Source organism: Mustela putorius, unplaced genomic scaffold, assembly GCF_011764305.1.
Source record: "Mustela putorius furo isolate JIRA1106 unplaced genomic scaffold, ASM1176430v1.1 tig00003903_pilon_pilon_pilon, whole genome shotgun sequence".
In the NCBI taxonomy this organism is placed as follows: Eukaryota; Metazoa; Chordata; class Mammalia; order Carnivora; family Mustelidae; genus Mustela; species Mustela putorius.
This window is the reverse complement of record NW_025422051.1, coordinates 2,590,357-2,608,700: the sequence shown is the minus strand read 5'-3', so window position 1 is coordinate 2,608,700 and position 18,344 is coordinate 2,590,357. Positions and strand designations below refer to the sequence as shown.

Sequence of the window (18,344 nt, the reverse complement as noted above, 5' to 3'; positions counted from 1 at the left end):
CTTGCTGAGCAGAGAGCCTGATGCGAGGCTCGATCCCAGGACCCTGGGATCATGACCTGAGTTGAAGGCAGAGGCTTTAACCCACTGAGCCACCCAGGCACCCTGTCTTTTAATCTTCATACTAGTTTTATAGGTTATTGATCAACTACCTTTACTATATGCTTGCTTTTACCGATGAAATTTTTTCTTTCATAGTTTCCTTACACCTAGTAATGACCTCTTCTTTTCCATGTAAAGAAGTCACTTTAACATATCTTGTAAGCCTGATTTAGTGGTGATAAACTTCTTTAACTTTTGTTTGTCTGGGAAACTCTATCTCTCCTTAAATTCTGAGTGATAATCTTGCTGAATGAATGAAGTATTTTTGGCTGTATGGATTTTGTGGGATTTTTGTCCATCAGCTTTAAATATATCATGCCACTTTCTTCTGGCCTGCACAGTCTCTGCTGAAAACTGCTGCTTTTAAGATTCTCTCTTTTGCTTTACTTCTTGACATTTTAATTATTATGTGTCTTATGCTCTTTGGGTTCATTTATTTGGGAATCTCTGATCCCTGGACCTAGATGTCTGTCTTTCCCCCAGCCTAGGGATGTTTTCAGCTATCATTTCCTCAAATATGTTTTCTGCCCCTTTCTCTCTCTCTTCTCCTTCTGGGACCCCTATAATATGGGTATTAACATAAAGAATGTTAATATGCTTGATGTTGTTCCAGAGGTCCCTTAATTAATGTATCCTCATTTTTAAAATTCCTTTTTCTTTTTGCTGTTCAGTTTGGATGATTTCCACTACCCTGTATTCCCAGATTGCTGATCTGTTCTTCCACATCCTCCAATCTTTTACTGATTTCCATTAGTGTGCTTTTGTTTCAGTTATTTTATTCCTCAGCTCTGAATTTTTTTTAATATTTTCTCTTTGTTGACATCTTCAATGAGTTCATTAACTCTTTTCCCAAATTCTCTGAGCATCTTTATGATCATTACTTTGAACTCTTTATCAGGTAGATGACTTATGTCCATTTCATTTAGTTCTTTTCCTGAGGTTTTGACTTATTCTTTCATTTGTAACATATTCCTCTGTCTCCTTATTTTGTCTGACTCTCCGTGTTTTTTTCTATGTATTAGGTAGGTTCACTACATTTCCTGGTCTTTCAGATAGTGGCCTTAGTAGAAGGCATCTTATGGGCCCCCAAAGCACAATCCCCTCTGGGCACCAGAACCAGGCACTCCAGAGGTGTTCCCTGTGTAGGCTGCATGTGCAGCCTATTGTGACTGCTGGTGGGTGGTGCTGGCCCCCAGCATGACTGCCTGAGAGCCCCAGCTGAAGCTGCTGTGGATGTGTTGGTGGGTGGAATTATCTCCTGGTGTTGCTGGCTGTGAGGCCTGCCCGTGACTCTTGCAGGCATGCTGGTGGATGTGGCTGCCTCTCCCTGTCATAGGAATCACTTTGGAGGGGCACTGGTCCCAACTGAGGCTGCCCACAGGGTGTGGGGGCAGAAATTACTTTGGAAGTGTGTCTGCTGAGAGAGGCCTATTGTGCAGGGTGGGGCTGCAAAGGAATCAGGTGGGGCAAGTAGTGCTAGCAAGGTAGATGGAGAGTGTCTGAACTGGTACCTGCCAGTACTGGCCAAGTGAGGCTGAAGGAAGGCAAGAAAAATGGTAACTGCTAGCACTTCCATTCCAGGTAAAATTTCCTACAGATCTCTACCCCTCCAGAACATATCCTAAAATTAGTCAATAATTTTCACATGTGGCCCAGGTATTTTTTAATCTGCTATCTCTGTGCTGGATGTCAGAGCAAGTAAAATTGTGTAGAGCCTTGGTTTCCTATAGCCCACCAGCTCTCCCAGAATTAAGCTCCACTGATTTTCAAAACCAAATTTTATGGAGGCTCATCTTCCTAGGGCAGATCCTCAGGGCTGGTGGTCCCTAATGTGAGACTTGAACTCCTGGCTCCTCACAGAGGACCTCCATGCCTGCGATATTCCTTACACTTATGAGTTGTTACACCAGGGTTTGGTTCTCAACCAGGGTGTATCTCTGCCATTCCTACCTTTCTTTTTTTTTAAGATTTTATTTATTTATTTGTCAGAAAGAGAGAGAGTACAAGCAGAGGGAGAAGCAGGCTCCCGACTGACCAAGGAGTGATTTGGGATTTGATCCCAGGACCCTGAGCTGAAGGCAGACCCATAACCAACCGAGCTACCCAGGTGTCCTATTTCTTACCCTACTTTTCTCTTTTTTTTTGAGATTTTATTTATTTATTTGACAGAGAGAGATGCCATGAGAGAAGGAACACAAGCCAGGGGAGTGGGAGAGGGAGAAGAAGATTTCCCGCCAAACAGGGAGCCAGACATGGGGCTCAATCCCAGGACTCCAGGATCATGACCTGAGCCAAAGGCAGATGCTTAATGACTGAGCCACCCAGGTGCCCTCCTACCCTTCTTGATGTAACTTTTTATTCATATCTTTGGGTGTGGACGGGCTTTCTGCCTGTCTCTAAGTTATGCTCAGAAAGAGCTGCTCCAGATAGTTACAGCCTTGATGTGTCTCTGGGAGGAGGAGGTGAGCTCAGGATATTTCTACTCTGCCATCTTTCCCTCTAAGAGTGATCACCTGATTTCTAGTGTCCATGTCCAAAGAGAAATTTTGACCAGGATGGATCATACCCAGAATTTAATCCATACCTATTTTAGGTGTTGAGTTTTTTGTGGTGTTTTTTTTTTTTTTTTTTTTGACAGAGAGAAAGAGAGATCACAAGTAGGCAGAGAGGAAGGCAGAGAGAGAGGGGGAAGCAGACTCCCCGCTGAGCAGAGAGCTCGATGCAGGGCTCAATCCCAGGACCCTGGGATCATGACCTGAGCCAAAGGCAGAGACTTAACCCACTGAGCCACCCAGCCACCCGAGATTTGGTATTTTTGAGCTGATAATATTAAATGAGATTTGGGACTTGAGTTCATAGTGCAATGTATTGAGAAATTTGGGGAGGTTTTTTTCCTTGTGGGATGGACATGAATCCTTGGGGACCAGGAGGCTGATTACAGGTGAATAACCCCCCCCCCAAAGATATTCTATTTCCTGTAATGTAAGTATGTTACCTTACAATAATAACAAAAAAGGACTTTACTGATGGGATTAAGTTAAATATCTTGAGATAAAGATCTTATCTCTTATCTTATCTTATCTTATCTGGGTGGATCCTAAATGTATCACAAGCATCCTTATCAGAGGGAAACAGAGGGAAATTTTACACCAAGAGAAGAAAAGAGGGGGGTATGACCATGGAAGCAGAGATTAGAATGATGTGGCCACAGCCAAGAAATGCTGGCAGCTACCAGAAGCTGGAAGAGCAAGGAGCATATTCTCTCCTAGAGCCTCTGAAAGGAGCACAGTCCTGCTGACACCCTGATTCTAGCACAGAGAAACTAATTTTAGACTGCTAGTTTACAGAACTGTGATAAAATAAATTTCTGTTTGTTTTTTTTTAAGATTTTTATTTATTTATTTGACAGAGAGACACAGTGAGAGAGGGAGCACAAGCAGGGGGAGTGGGAGAAGGAGAAGCAGGTTTCCTGCAGAGCAAGGATCCCAATGCAGGGCTCCATCCCAGGACCTGAGATCATGATTAAGCCGAAGGCAGATGCTTAACGACTGAGCCACCCAGGCACCCCAAATTTCTGTTGTTTTATGCTGCAAGACATTAATTTGTTATAGCAGTCAAAGGAAATTTGAGTGATTGCAAGAGTTTATGTAGATTTTGTTGAAGGTTCTTTGTAGTGTTAAAACGCATTCATTAATTCATTCAGCAACCAATAAATATTTGAGGCAATATGAAAGAGTAATTAAAACCACAGACTATGGGGGCGCCTGGGTGGCTCAGTGGGTTAAAGCCTCTGCCTTCAGCTCAGGTCATGATCTCAGGGTCCTGGACTCGAGCCTCACATTGGGCTCTCTGCTCAGCGGGGAGCCTGCTTCCTCCTCTCTCTCTGTCTGCCTCTCTCTGCCTGCTTGTGATCTCTCTCTGTCAAATAAATAAATAAATAATCTTTAAAAAAATAACACAGACTATGGATTCAGTTCAACTTGGGAGTGAATTCTGGCTCTGCTACCCACTGACTGTGTGACCTTGATCAGGGTGCCTAACTCTCTGAGCCTCAGTCTCAACATCTGCACAATAAGGATAATAACAGTACTTAACTCAAGGTGAGGTTCTGAAAATTACATGGGAAGATGTGCATGAAGGGCTTTGTGCTGGCAGCAAGGGTCACTGCCGTCCCTGCTCTCAGAGAGCTCTGTCATTCTGGGAGGAACAACTTAGAGAGATCAAGGCTGTGGCTAGAAGCACAGGGGAGGTGCACCTGCGTGGCTCAGTGGGTTAAAGCCTCTGCCTTCAGCTCAGGTCATGATCCCAGGGTCCTGGGATCAAGCCCTGCATCAGGCTCTCTGTTCAGTGGGAAGCCTGCTTTCCCCAACCCCACCTCCCTCTCTGCCTACTTGTGATCTCTGTCAAATAAATGAATAGAATCTTAATATATATAGATATAGATATATAATTTTTTTAGAAAGCACAGGAGATATTGGGGACCCATTACCCATTAGAGACACTGGTGGTGGGGAGGGAGAGAAAAGAATGCCGAGAGAAAGTAACTTCTGAATCCCCTGAGGGACACAGTGAACCGTAATTACATGGATACTTTTTAATACTATTGTAAGTATTACTCTTAAGGGATAAAACTTGTTCCTAGCTATTGGGTATTCTAAGAAAAGTGCATTTTTTAAAAGCACCTATCAAGGGGCACCTGGGTGGCTCAGTCATTAAGTGTCTGCCTTCAGCTCAGGTCATGGTCCCAGGGTCCTGGGATCAAGCCCCGCATCAGGCTCCCTGCTCGGCAGGAAACCTGCTTCTCCCTCTCCCACTCACCCTGCACGTGTTCCCTCTCGCTGTGTTTCTCTTTGTCAAATAAATAAATAAATAAATAAATAACTTTTATTTAAAAGCACATATCAAAAATGGAGGGAAAAAAATGAAGTTTAAGATGATTCCCCTCCTCAACTGGGTTTGCATGGGGAGTCAGGCAGGCGGCCACTGCCACCTTGGCTGCTGAACTGCTGCTGCCACCACCATTGCTTTGATCCTCCATCCGTCACCACCATTGCTTTGATCCTCCATCCATCTCACCATGGCTGAGGAGCTCTCTGCAGCCTCATCCTACATCAAAGATGATTTCTACTGTCCCATCTGTTACAGGTGCTAAAAACTGCCATGAGGCCATGGTCTATCAGCACGTCTTCTGTAGAAAATGTTTTCTGACTACAACAAGAGAAAGCAGAATACATTATCCCCTCTGTTACGGAAATGTGACTAGAAGAGAGAGTGACTGTCCTAAACAAGCCTAAGACCTTGAAACTATCATGAGGTTTGCTGATAGCTGCATATGCTGTGCAAAACAAATTAAATTCTATTACTTGAGACATCATTACAAATTTTGTTAAGAAGTATCAAGATGTCCTTGCTCAGCAGGGAGGCTGCTGCACCCTCTCCCTTTGCCTGCTGCTCCCCGTGCTTGTGCACTCTCTCTCGCTCTCTCTGTCTCTGTGTCAAATGAATGATTAAAATCTTTAATTTTTTTTTAAATTTCAAAAAAGGGAAACCTGGGGGGCTCAGTCAGTTAAGGGTCTCCCTTCGGATCATGTTGTGATCCCAAGGTCCTGAAATCAAATCCCACCTTGGGCTCCCTGCCCAGCAGGAAGCCTGCTTCTCCCTTTTTCTCTGCCTATTGTTCCTCTTGCTTGTGATCTCTCTCTCCTTGTCAAAAGAATGAATACATTTTTTAAAAAATAAGAAGTATCAAGATGAACATGGTGATTCCTCTCCCATTCCAAACATTCAGATCTCTCAAGATTCAGTAGGAAACAGTAATAAGAGTGAAATACTCACCTCTGAGAACACAGAAACTTATCAAGAAAATACAGGTTTTTCTGGGCATCCCACTTTAAAGTGTCCCTTTCATCAAGGATCAAATTTTACCTGACAGCATTTATGAAATCACTGTAACAATGACCAGATAGTTCCTATTTCAGATCATTCCTGTGATGTGTCCTATTTGTGTGTCTCTTTGCTAGGGAGCTTCTAGCTAAATTACTAGAAATTTTGTTAGTCATCTAATCAAAGACATCAGTTTGATTACAGATGATTTGTTAATCTTCATCTAGAGCAGAAAACCCAATATCAGACTGCTATTGAATCTTTTCAAGTGAACATATGAAGACTGTGGACATCTCTGTAACTTTATACCTGCAAGTGCTATCTTTAATGGGACAACTATATGAAGTCATTGTCTCAGTATTTCGATGTGTGTATTAACAAAAGTAATTCAATCTAAAAAAGAAGTTTAAAATTCTTAAGTCACTAGAGAGATCCTAGAATAGAACCCTGAGGAACTTGCAACTGAGGAAGTTGCAAACTGATAGCAAGGATTCGAGGTGGTGGCCTCGTACTTACTATTTATTAAAATGAAACAATAAAGTCAGAGCAGAGAGTAGCAAGATGTACACTGAAGGGAAAAGGAACATCTGAGCATGCGCAAGGAATGAGCTTATGGAATCCGGAGTGGCCAATTCTGGCAGAGCGCAATCCTGCTTCAAGAGGGAAAATCAACCCACTTTGAATGGAGCTGGACTTTGAGACCCCGTTCCTTACTCATTTGCCCCGCCTACTCTCCTAGGTTTTGATTGGACAGTTCAAGTTCATTAACTGTTCTGATTGGTTGACTACTCTTGGACAGCGGAATTCTGGGACTTCATCTCGTGGAGCGATTCTTAGCCGCCACCGCTTCAAGCCTGAGGTAAGCGCTCTCTGTGGACCATCTTGAACAGGTTAAAGATAGGCTAGTTAAAAAGTGAGGAACCTCTGTAGATTATTCAAATAGTTTAGTTCTTGCTGTACCTCAAGATTCTTAGGACTGAAAAATGACTTAAAACTTTTCGGGGCAATCCCGGTCAGGCAAAGATAAAACTAAAACTATTTTTGGTCTGTGAGACTTTCTAATTGTTCTTCCCGAAGGAAAAAGAACTCCCCTTAGCCTGAGAAACCCCCAAATCAGCTAGATGCTGCTATATTTCTTTAACTGGAGATAAAAGCCACTGCCTAAGTGACTCCTTTATTGCCTCCTCCAGGATTAAGCAGAAACTTTCTTGGCCTCGGAGACCCCTAAAGTTCCTCTCCTTAAGAGTTTCCAAGTGCCATCAGTTGGGGAACACCAGATTACTACATTAAAACTCTCCACATTCTAGGGAGCCTGGGTGGCTCAGCCCGTTAAGCACTCGTGTTGGGATTCCAGGGTCCGGGCATGAAGCCCCGCATTGGGCTCTCTGTTCAGTGAGGAGTCTGTTTCTCCCTCTGCCCCTTCCCCCGCTCGTGCTCATTCATTCTCTGTCTCTGTTTCTGTCTCTCTCACAAAAATAAATAAAATCTTTTAAAAAATAGAAAAATAAAGCTCTCCATATTCTCAGCCTAAGCAAAGGTTGATCCTGTAGTCTTGGAGATTCCACTTCCCTTCACACTAAATATATTTTTTTTAAGATTTTATTTATTTATTTGACATAGAGAGAGATTGCAAGTAGGCAGAGAGGCAGGCAGAGAGAAGGGGGAAGCAGGCTCCCTGCGGAGCAGAGAGCCCCATGCGGGCTCAATCCCAGGACCCTGATATCATGACCTGAGCTGAAGACAGAGGCTTAACCTACTGAGCCACCCAGGCGCCCCTTTTTTTCTTAAATGTTTTATTTAAATATTTTCTTTTCTTTTTTAATTATTTTTTATTTTTTATTAAATATTTTTATTTATTTATTTGATAGAGGGAGACCACAAGTAGGCAGAGAGGCAGGCAGAGAGAGAGAGAGGAAGAAACAGGCTCCCTGAGAGCCTGATGCGGGACTCGATCCCAGGACCCCGGGGCCATGACCTGAGCTGAAGGCAGGGGCTTAACCCACTGAGCCACCCAGGCACCCTATTTTCTTTTTTTTAATAAAGATTTTATTTATTTATTTGCCAGAAAGAGAGATAGAGTGTGTCCAAGTAGGGGGAGGGGGAGAGGGAGAGGCTTCCTACTGAACAGGGAGCCCAGGACCCCAGGATCATGACGAAGGCAGACGCTTAACCAACTGAGCCACCTGGCTTCCCTGTTTCTTTTTTTTTTTTTTTAAGATTTTATTTATTTATTTGTCAGAGAGAAAGAGCACATGCGTGCGCAAGTAGGGGGAATGGCAGGCAGAGGGAGAAGTAGACTCCCTCCCGAACAAGGATCCCAATTTGGGACTCAATCCCAGTACCCTAGGATCATGACCCAAGCCAAAGGCAGATGCTTAACCGACTGAGTCACCCAGGCATCCTGCCCCATGTTTGTTTGACACCCCCTCCTTGTCCTTTCTCAGGGACAGATAAGCCCGGGATGGAGAAAAGTAGAACCTTGATTCCAGGTGATTAACCGAATATAACCTACCCTCAATGCTGTCTCTCTTCCTTAGGACCTTTGGCCTTGTGGCTGGAGAGATTAGGCTACATCCTTCGGAGATCAAATTATTCCTGGCACCATGAATAAAGGCAGCTCCTTTGCGAAGAACTCCAAGGAAGATACCCAGAAATCAGAGAAGAAATGCAAGGTGAAGTGTTCTGGAGGGGGTGAAGGAATGGCCCAGGGGATACGTAGGGGGACTAGATTTTGAGGAGTTGAGTTCAGAGGCACTAGGGAGAAGGAGCAGAGTATCGGGGGTCGGGGTAATCCATAGGCTCTGGAGCTTCCCACCTTGACTCTGTCCTCACCTAGCATCTCTGGAGACAACCAGTCTGTGACCTTGCACTGCATTTGGTGACTCTCAGTCCATTCTGGAAGGTGAAAGAGCATGCCATCAGCATTACGCATCTACCACAAGCTGGGGAAGAGGGTAGGGAATGTTACCCATGTTCTCTTGGTTAGCCTTGACATTAACCAGGAGGGATTATTCTCCTCAGTTCACAGATCCCAACATGGAGGTCCTGTAGCAGAGGAAGAGACCCTGCTGAAGATCAGACATGTTTAGCTGAGTTGCTGCTCTAACGTACTTATTTTTCTTTCCTAGGCCTTCAAGGATATTTCCAAATACTTCTCTAAGGAAGAGTGGGCAAAGCTTGGATACTCAGATAAAATCACCTACGTGTACATGAAGAGAAACTATGACACCATGACTAGTCTAGGTAACAGAAAGTTCTGGGTGCAGGCAAACCTGGGAACACATGACCATCCCTCAGTCCCTTTACATGCCATGCCTTCTTCCTAGGCTGCTTGAGTGTCCCAGATCTTCCTTTTGTGCAGGGAGAAATCCCAGGGCAGCTTTGAGGCACTGTTCTCTTTTTAATATTCTGTGCAGGGCTGAGGACCTGAAGTGGCCACAAAGAGACTCAGACCTAGGTCTTGCCCATTTCTCTTCTGTTCATCCTGGTTTGGAATTCCCAGCTGATGAGCTTGACCATCCCTGCTGCCTCCCAGGATTCTACCCCGCATTCCTCCTCTCAGGTTGTCTCTTAAGGGACAAATATTTTGCTTCTTTCTAGGTCTCAGGGCCACTCTCCCAGCCTTCATGTGTCCTAAAAAACGAGCCATGCAATCCAACGGGCGTGATTCTGATGATGATCAGAACGAGAATCAGGGTGAGTCAAAGGAGAGGTTTTGAGAGAGCATCCTGTAGCCCAGTTACTTTGGGGTCCAGCTGCTTAGGAAGGATTCCCTGGAGTTTGTCTCCTCAAAAGCATCATGGCTGAGTGAGAAAAGCTGGATGTAGAAGGTTGAGTAGAGTCAGAGGCCATTCATATAAAATCTTAAAACATACAAAGCAAGAGTGTGTATTTTTATGGATAATAAGTAAATGGTAAGTGCATAAAACCTGATTGAGAATAAAACCCATCAAATTCAGGAGTGCAAAGGGAGGGATGTCAGGGATCAGGGAGGACTGCACAGATGGCTTCAGCTGTGACTTGTTTATAGTGTTTTGTTATATTTTGAATAAAGATCTCAGAACAGTCTGAAGCAGTTGCAGGATAATGGGAAGTTCTGACAAGACTCAGTGGTAGATGTGCATATGTTTCCAAAATTATTCTCCCTAAGTTTCTCTACTTTTGAAACATTTCGTTTTTTAAAAAAAAAAAGAGTTATGGTCTTGCTAAACACTGTTAATGAATCACAGGACAATTAAGAAAAATTTAATTATAGTGTAGATCCATGTGGAGCGTCTGGCCAGCTGTCGGTAGAGCATAAGACCCTTGATCTCGGAGTCATGAGTTCAAGCCCCATGTTGGGCATAGAGATTACTTTTTTTTAAAGTGCCTCAGTCAAGTCTCGGGTCGTGGGATAGAGCCCCACGTTGGGCTCCACGCTCAGCTCAAAGTCTGCTTATCTCTTTCCCTCCCCCAGCTTGGGCTTGCTTTGTGCACACGTGTGCACTGTCTTGCTCTCAAATAAATAAAATCTTTTTAAAAATAAAATTTAAATTTAAAAAAGTGTAAACCCACAAAAAACTTCCAGAGTCAATGTCATAATAGGGCATATGTATCAGATAAATATCTTAAGAGAGAGTGATGAATGCATTAGAAATGACATACGGCTATATCCCCAAGTTTTACCTAAACCAAATAGTCTTCTTGCTCCCCACCAAACCTGATTCTATGTGTTGAGCTTGGGAGATGTTTGAGACAGTGATCCTTCACACATTAGCTTTTCTCCTTATCAGTGAGCAGAGGTAACATATGGTGAAAAGGGTAGCAGATTCTAGAAATCATTGTGTATTTGATCAGTGTGTGTACTCACCATAAAGGGGATGAAATGTATTCACTTGCTTTTCTGCTCTGACAGCACAGCTGTAAGCAGACAGAGTCAGAATTTTCAAACTGTCTCCAACAGACCTACGAGACTCTGGGAAAACAGGTCAGATTCTGCAAGCACCCAAAATTGCTGAGAGGGCTGAAAATCCAGTGCTTGAGAGTCTACAGTTTTTGACACTACAGAAGTATTTTTTTTTTAAGATTTTATTTATTTGACAGAGAGAGACACAGCAAGAAAAGAAACACAAACAGGGGGAGTGGGAGAGGGAGAAGCAGGCTTCCCGCTGAGCAGGGACCGACTGAGCCATCCAGGTGTCCCTGAAGGAGTATTTTTATACTGGAAATATTCCAGAACCACTGGGCCAAATCACCCACGATTCCTCATACACCTAATGGCTTTGTTGAAATGTAATTGGCATACTATAAAATTCACCTGGTCTGAGTGGACAGTGATTTTAGCTGCCACATCCTTTTAAGTCAATGCAATCAATTTAATTAATTCAGTCAGTTTAATTCTTTGGGTGAGGGAAAGTTAAGAAATATGTAGTAGCACAGGATGAGGCAGTGATGGGGTTTGGTTCAAGGTTTAGAAATCATCAGAAGGGGACACCTGGGTGGCTCAGTCGGTTAGGCCGCTGCCTTAGGCTCGGGTCATGATCCCAGGGTCCTGGGATTGAGTTCCGCAATCAGGCTTCTTGCTCAGCAGGGAGCCTGCTTCTCTCCACCTCTGCCTGCTTGCATTCTCTCTCTCTCTCTCTCTGACAAATAAATAAAATCTTAAAAAAAAAAAAGAAATCATCAGAAGGAAAATTATGAATTGGTGCCACAAATAAATGTATAAATCATGATTTAAAGACAGTTCAAAAACCAGTCTCAAAATAACTCCTTGACAATAAGTGGACTCATAACCCTTTCCTGCAGAACCCCCTGATGCTACAGGAGTCTCAGGAGTTTGGGAATATTTGCAACCAAAGAAAAACTCCTATTTATCACTTTCTTTTAGATGAATCTTCTCAGGAAGCTTCTGATGCTCAAGAGAGAGAGAAAATGAAGGTGAGTATCTCCCAAATCTAAAGAACCAGAGATTCTCTCCCTCCACAGATGAGAACACCAGTAAGAGTGCGAGGATACTGAATATAGCCGGACCGTCACTGCCTCCCTTTCCTGATCTCTCCTGACAATTCCTGATGCATCGGTTGCTTAATAATGAGGGATTGTGATAGTCGATACTTCTTTTATTTTCACAGTGATGTCAGATAATTCACCAGTTTTCATTTCTTTAATCCTTCAGGAACACCTCGATGACATTTTCTTAGCATTATTCCCAGCTAATAATGAAGATATTATTAATAATAATAACTAATCATAAAGTTGAGGCTATCGTCGCACAGAGATTCTAAGTAATTTTTCCGAGGCCACATGGCACTGATAGTAATCTGTACATTTGAAACATTTCTTTTTTTAAAGGCCCTTATTGTTCTTGCTGAACAACATTGTTCTTGCTGAACACTGTTAACGGATCACAGGACAATTAAGCCCCAAATGATATCCCAGCTCATGAGCCCTTTCATGTGTCTAAGTTCGGGGTTACCCCCCACACACACACACACACCAAGGGTTCTACCCCACAGAAGCTGCTAAGGCCTTGGTTTAGACATCTAATCTCAAAAGAGGAAATACCAGCTCCCTGCTGCTCTGCGATAGGGCCAGTCTCTCCTGGCTTGAGAATGACCTTGACTGTCAGTCCTCCCTACCGTGAGCTCCTATGGGAACTCGTCTGCACCTGAGGCATCTCTGAAGCCTCTATCCAGGTCCGGGGCTGGGCGGTGGGAAACCCTCTGAGGTGCCCCAAATTGTTCCTTGAGTAAGTGATTCCACAGTTTTAGATTAAACTCTACTTTAGAGGGAAAAGGCCCCTGGAAGTTGGATTGCCAGTGTGGAGACCTTGGAGACAATGCAGAGAAGGATCAGAAGAGAGTATTCATTTTCATTATCACCACATTGCAAAGTGTTTGCAAGCTTAGAAAGGACTTTCCCTTAGCTTCTTCTACTTTTCTTCTTCCCTGTTTCAGAAATGAGGGAGCTGAAGGAAAGGTAGCTTAAGATTGTTGGTCAGTGATGCACACGCTGACACAAACAGAACTGGTACAGCAGCCACCTTGCCTACTTCCCCATTAACCGTTCTTGCCAGGGCAGGACAGAAGGTGGCATCTGGCGTGGCTTTCTTCGCTGTCTATATTAATTGCTGTGCACCATTCCCTTCCTCTCCCCTGTGCTCCTCTCCCTTCTACTGTTTTCCAGCAGTGTTCTGTCCCCTCTGAATTTTTACTTTTGTTCTCCCAGCAGTTCTCTATCAGCTTGTGCACGATTCCCTTATATTTTATAGAAGCCCCTCCTTTCTTCCAGAGACCATGTGGAATCTCAGAATGCTACTCTTCCCGAATCTTCTGTATACTACATACCACTTCCGTGGAGCATTTTTGCTGTTTGCAAGAATATCTGAAAGGGGGGTGAAGACGAACGTTCTAGCCCTGGAAACACCCTTCATTTAGGCCATTCCTTTTTGTTCTAACCTTCCTCATAATTTAGGTACAGGTTATATAATGATCTCCCAGAGTTGTTGAGGACATTAATCAAGGTATGGATGTGAAGACACTTTGTAAGCTCTAAACCACTAGAAAAATGCCATTGATACTCTTTGTATGTGACCTTCACATTAAAAAGGTGATGCTCGAGAAAACAATAAAGGAAGAAAGTGATTCGGAACCAATACCAATAACACCTGGCCCTGAGCAGGCTCAGAAAGAGCCGTGCCCCCCTGAAAAAGCGAGTACCTCTGATCAACAGAGTGAGAACATACCAGGTAAGGGATGCCTTGGTGGCTCCGTCAGTTAAGCATCTGCCCTCTGCTCAGGTAGCGATCCCAGAGTCCTGGGATCGAGTCCTGCATCTGGCTTCTTGCTCAGCAGAGAGCCTCCTTCTCCCTCTGCCTGCCGTTCCTCCCTGCTTGCGCATGTGCTCTCTTGCTTTCTCTCTCTCTGACAAATAAATACAATTTAAAAAAGAAGAAGAAGATACCAGGTAAGAGGTAGCCATGTGGGAGCAACCCCTCTGCCTTTCCTGGCTATGTTCCAGTATGTGGTCTAGGCATGGGGGATGGATCCTGGACGGGCCTGGGGCCAGACCTGATGGAGGAGCTCACCCAGCTCCAGCCGAGATGTTAGAACATGACTTCCAGAGTCACAGGTTTGAATTGTCATTGATATAACAGCGGGTGATTCTAGGCAAGTCTTCCACATTCTCTGAACTCCAGATTCCTTGTCCGTAAAATGGAAATAAAGAATCGTAGTTCACAAATTGTTCAAGACGTTAAACCTAGAAAGCCTGACAACACGAAAGGTGGTCAAGTCATTCCATCTGTGATAACCCCGGGAACATATCTCACTCACAGTTGTATCCCCACCCCTCAGCTCAATGCCTGACTCACAATATCCCCTTAACAAACATAGGCTGAATGAAAGAAGGTCTGAATGAATGTTCTGGTAAGTAAAGAGGGTGGCAATCCAAACCTGACAATGGGAGGAGCCAGAAGCGAAAATTCCAACTGGCATTTGGTGTGTATCAGCACGGGTCTAACATCTCAGCCTCTCGGAGCCAGAACATGGGGGAAACAGGCTATGTCGAATGCCTGTGTGCCCTCGGGAAGGAGCAGGCATCTCCTTATCTCGGAAAACAGAGACTAACACTCCCCAGCCCATCTGGTCTCCCCATTTACCAACTCTTCTCCACCGTAGGACCCAGGAAATTGATGAGTAGCGTTTGGGCCTATAGACTGCGGGAAAGAAAGACCCTGATCGTGTATGAAGAGATCAGTGATCCCGAGGAAGATGACTAAATCTGTAAGTGACCCTTCAGTCCACACCCGCACCCCTCTGCAAAATGTACTTTCTTGTTAACAGTATTTGTGCCCCATCTTGTCACCTGTTCCCCGGAACATTCCTTTCTCCTAGTCCCTTGAGGTGCCGCTTTGAGGCTAAGTGACGAGGTTCCCCCAGGCTCTCTGTGCTCCTTGCTCTGTGTATCTAGGGATCCTCCCTACCTGGAATGCTATGGGCTCCTAAAACCATGATGTGTAGGCCACGCCTTCCTCTAGCCTAGAAACTCCGAGGACAGGTAAAGGAGTCACTGTGGCCTGAGCACAAGGTTCTGTTGGAGAAGCAGTGGGAGGTGCTTGTAGACCATGAGACAGGACAGAATCTGAGTGCTCGGGGTACTGCAGGCCCAGAGGAGGAGTTTGGTGTGGATTTATCAGGTGATCGGAGCTCACTGCCACTCACGTTCCTTCTCTTTCCTTGCCTCAACTTCAGGGATGTGACAAGTGCCCATGATAAGGAGCAGAACCTGGTGGCCTTTCACGAACATGGGCACGGCTGTGAACTCCTAGCCATCAGGTGTATAGCAAGTAAAAGAGTTCACAATAGTGAAAAGTTAAGCACAATTTTTCTTACTATGTGCCAGATATTCTGTTAGATAATAGAGCTCTGTTAATTAATAAGCAAGACATCTACTCAATGCATATTTCTTTCTGTGTATCCATGCACTTACTTTAGAAAACAAAGTATCGTGGGGGTATTCTCTTCCCAGAACAGCACAACCCTCCTCCCCTGATGTGATTGCTGGAGGGCAGCTCTGGGTGTTTGGTTCCACGTGTTTTTCTCTGCATTTACACACACGTGCGGTACCACTCTAAGTATCTCCCACCTGCTCTTTCCCACTGCCAGCACATCCTGGACAAGCACCCCTTATTTTGTTGCTGTCTAACAGGTGCCCCATGCTGCAAAACCCTCTTTCTTCATTTGTGTTGCCTCAGTTGTTGATAATTAATAAAAATTTACAAGTTTCTCTCGGTTGTTTGCTCGTCTTGTTCTTGGGCACAGAGCCCTGTACATATGCGTGAGTGTTTCTTTAGCACACGGTCTCAGAAGCAGAACTGTCGTGTCAGCGGGTTCATTCATTCAACAAACACCTACTGAGCACGTCCTATGTACTGAGCACTGTTCTAGGTGCTGGAAAAACATCAGGGAACAAGACAGACAAATGTCCCAGCCCATGTGGAGCTGGTATTCTAATGGGGGATTTTTCAGTTTTCATTTTGATGGACACCGTATACCCCAGAGCCGGGGCGGGTGCTGGTTGGACACCATGGCCTTTCATGTCTGTGAGATCTCCAGGGTCGGGGGCTGGGATGGTCCATTTGGAAGTCTGTGAGATGGGGCGCCTGGGTGTCTCAGTGGGTTAAGTATGTGCCTTCAGCCCAGGTCCTGGGATTGAGTCTCGCATCAGGCTCCCTGCTCAGTTTGGAGCCTGCTTCTCCCTCTCCCTCTGCTGCTCTCCCTGCTTGTGCTCTCCTGGTCTTTCTCCTTGTCAAATAAATAAATGAAATCTTTTAAAAATATAGAAGTCTGTGAAAGGATACAGAGCTAAAACCATCTGCTAGGGAATGTGGAATGATACAGAAGGAGTGACCCACTGGGGACCATATGGTGGGCAGGAATGGAAGTGTCCACTAGTCATGAGGCAGGAAAGCAGCACATGGAAAAATCCACTGGACAGAGGTATGAAATTTTCCCTCAAGGGTCTCATGACCAGAGGTTTGGGGGCTGTGGTGGGGATGAAGAGTCACGAATGGGCTAGTCTTCTGTTCACACCATTGCAGACCACAGCATCAACTCTTGGAAAGGAAAGAGGGGAGTCTGGTTGGCAACAAACCATTGTGTGTGCTGGGAGACATTAAGGATGTCAACAAAGGTAACCAAGGTGGCTTGCACAGGACTGTCAAATACCAGCCCCAGCTGGAAGCAGCGTTGATGCTGCCCATCACCTCAGCCTCCCAGTAACCATCCAAGCTTGGCAGGTCTCCGCTCTCCTGTTGAAGCCTCCATCTCCCCTACCTCTGCCTCTGTTCCACTTCCAGACCTGCCCCCTTGTCCCAGTAGATTTGGATCAAAGACAGGGAGAAACCATAAACCCACAGATGACTGGGTCCTGGAGGAGAAGGACAGGAATCGAGGCTCTCCTCGGGCTCTGATGGGTCATCATGACTCCAGGCTGAGGCCACATCCCCTGGGCCAGAACTTAGTCTGCCTTCTTCCATGGGCACCCCGTGACAGCTGCAGGGTTGCAGGCTTGCTTTCCTCACATCAGCCCTGGGACCGGGTCTCCTAAAGCCCTGGGGGTTGGTGGACCCAGAGAACTTTGCCCTGGGAGACTGAGAAAGGCTGCAAAGAGTTTGGAGCTCTAGACCTGGGAGTTGGCATGGGCCATGATGAAGAATAAGGCATGGCCAGGGGTGTAGACAGATGTGGACACACACATGAACTCTCTCTGACCAGCATGTACCCCACGGCACAGCCTTCTACAGCAGAGTCAGCTCCTGGGGAATGGGTAGCAAGAGGATCCTTATTTACCTGCTTCTCTGAGACTATTATGTTGTTGCTTGAGGTCCCACCTCTGGACGGGACAGGTCCCAAATCTAAGACTCTGCACCCCAGTCCAGGAACACCATCAACAGGAATGAGGGAAGTCTGGTTTATGGGGTGTTCACAGTCCACCTTCTGTAATAACCCCAGAAAGTGCAATTAATATTCATCTTGTGTTTTATAGATATTATAGATGATGATATAGATAGATAGAAGATAGATAGATTAGATAGATAGAAAGATAATATATGGAGAGATTATAGATGAAACAGAGACACAGACAGATGTCAGACTTACTGCCAGAGCTCCTGCAGCTGGCATGTTTGCATGTGTGGGAAGGAATGGGTTTGGAACTCACTGCAACTTCAGAGACATTAAGGAGGACAGGTGTGTACTGGAGGGTGAACTTGAATGTGCTTCAGGTTCTGTCCCAAGTCTGAGTAGAGGACAGCTTGGATAGCCTTGAGGGTATAATGCTAAGTGAAGTAAGAGAAACACAAATAGCATATGATTTCACTCATACATGGAATCTAAACAAAACAGGGGTACCTTCAGCTCAGGTCAGGATCCCAGACTCAGGATTGAGTCCAAATCTGGCCCCCTGCTCAGCAGGGAGCCTGCTGCTCCCCCCTGCTCGTGCTGTCTCTCTCTCTCTCTGACAAAAAGTAAATAAAATATTTTTTAAAAGATTAAAATATAACAAAAATAATTTTTAAAAAAATTTTTAAAGAATTTATCCTTAAAAACACTTTTCTTCCCAAATCACTAGAAAGTTGAGTGGGATGAGAGATAGATGTTCAGGCTCTATCTGCCATCCTCCTCCAATCATCTGTTTTTAGATATTTTATGTGTTTTTATCACTACATGAATTCGATTTTCCTCCACTTTATTCTCTAAATGGTTCTTCCTGGTATACGGAAACCGGTCAGCTATTGTATATAAGGGGCACCTGGCTGGCTCAGTGGGTAGAGCATGCAACTCTCAATCTCAGGGTCGTGAGTTCAAGCCCCACGCTGGGCA

At 44.8% G+C, this 18,344-nt stretch overlaps 1 protein-coding gene, 1 non-coding gene and 1 pseudogene across 2 annotated transcripts; all 3 read left to right on the top strand.

Moving 5' to 3' along the window:
- The first annotated feature begins 5,176 nt into the window (after positions 1-5,176).
- LOC101691959 lies at positions 5,177-6,262 on the top strand (annotated as a pseudogene).
- A 546-nt stretch (positions 6,263-6,808) lies between these two features.
- On the top strand, positions 6,809-15,737 carry LOC101692248 (putative protein SSX6). Its single transcript, XM_004754996.2, has 8 exons — positions 6,809-6,841; positions 8,520-8,654; positions 9,111-9,225; positions 9,583-9,678; positions 11,849-11,898; positions 13,570-13,708; positions 14,640-14,744; positions 15,213-15,737. The coding sequence occupies exons 2-7, from the start codon at positions 8,586-8,588 to the stop codon at positions 14,738-14,740; spliced, it is 570 nt and encodes a 189-aa protein (XP_004755053.1). The 5' UTR covers positions 6,809-6,841; positions 8,520-8,585; the 3' UTR covers positions 14,741-14,744; positions 15,213-15,737.
- A 2,534-nt stretch (positions 15,738-18,271) lies between these two features.
- Positions 18,272-18,344, top strand: TRNAE-CUC. Its single transcript has one exon. It is a non-coding gene; the product is annotated as a tRNA-Glu (tRNA).

What these genes read in the sequence shown, in the direction of transcription:
- LOC101692248 (XM_004754996.2), top strand. Translation starts at nt 8,586, where the DNA reads ATGAATAAAGGCAGCTCCTTTGCGAAGAACTCCAAGGAAGATACCCAG. An exon ending in TGATCAGAACGAGAATCAGG is followed by an intron (nt 9,679 to 11,848) that starts GTGAGTCAAAGG and finishes ACTTTCTTTTAG; the next exon opens with ATGAATCTTCTCAGGAAGCT. An exon ending in AAGAGAGAGAGAAAATGAAG is followed by an intron (nt 11,899 to 13,569) that starts GTGAGTATCTCC and finishes CACATTAAAAAG; the next exon opens with GTGATGCTCGAGAAAACAAT.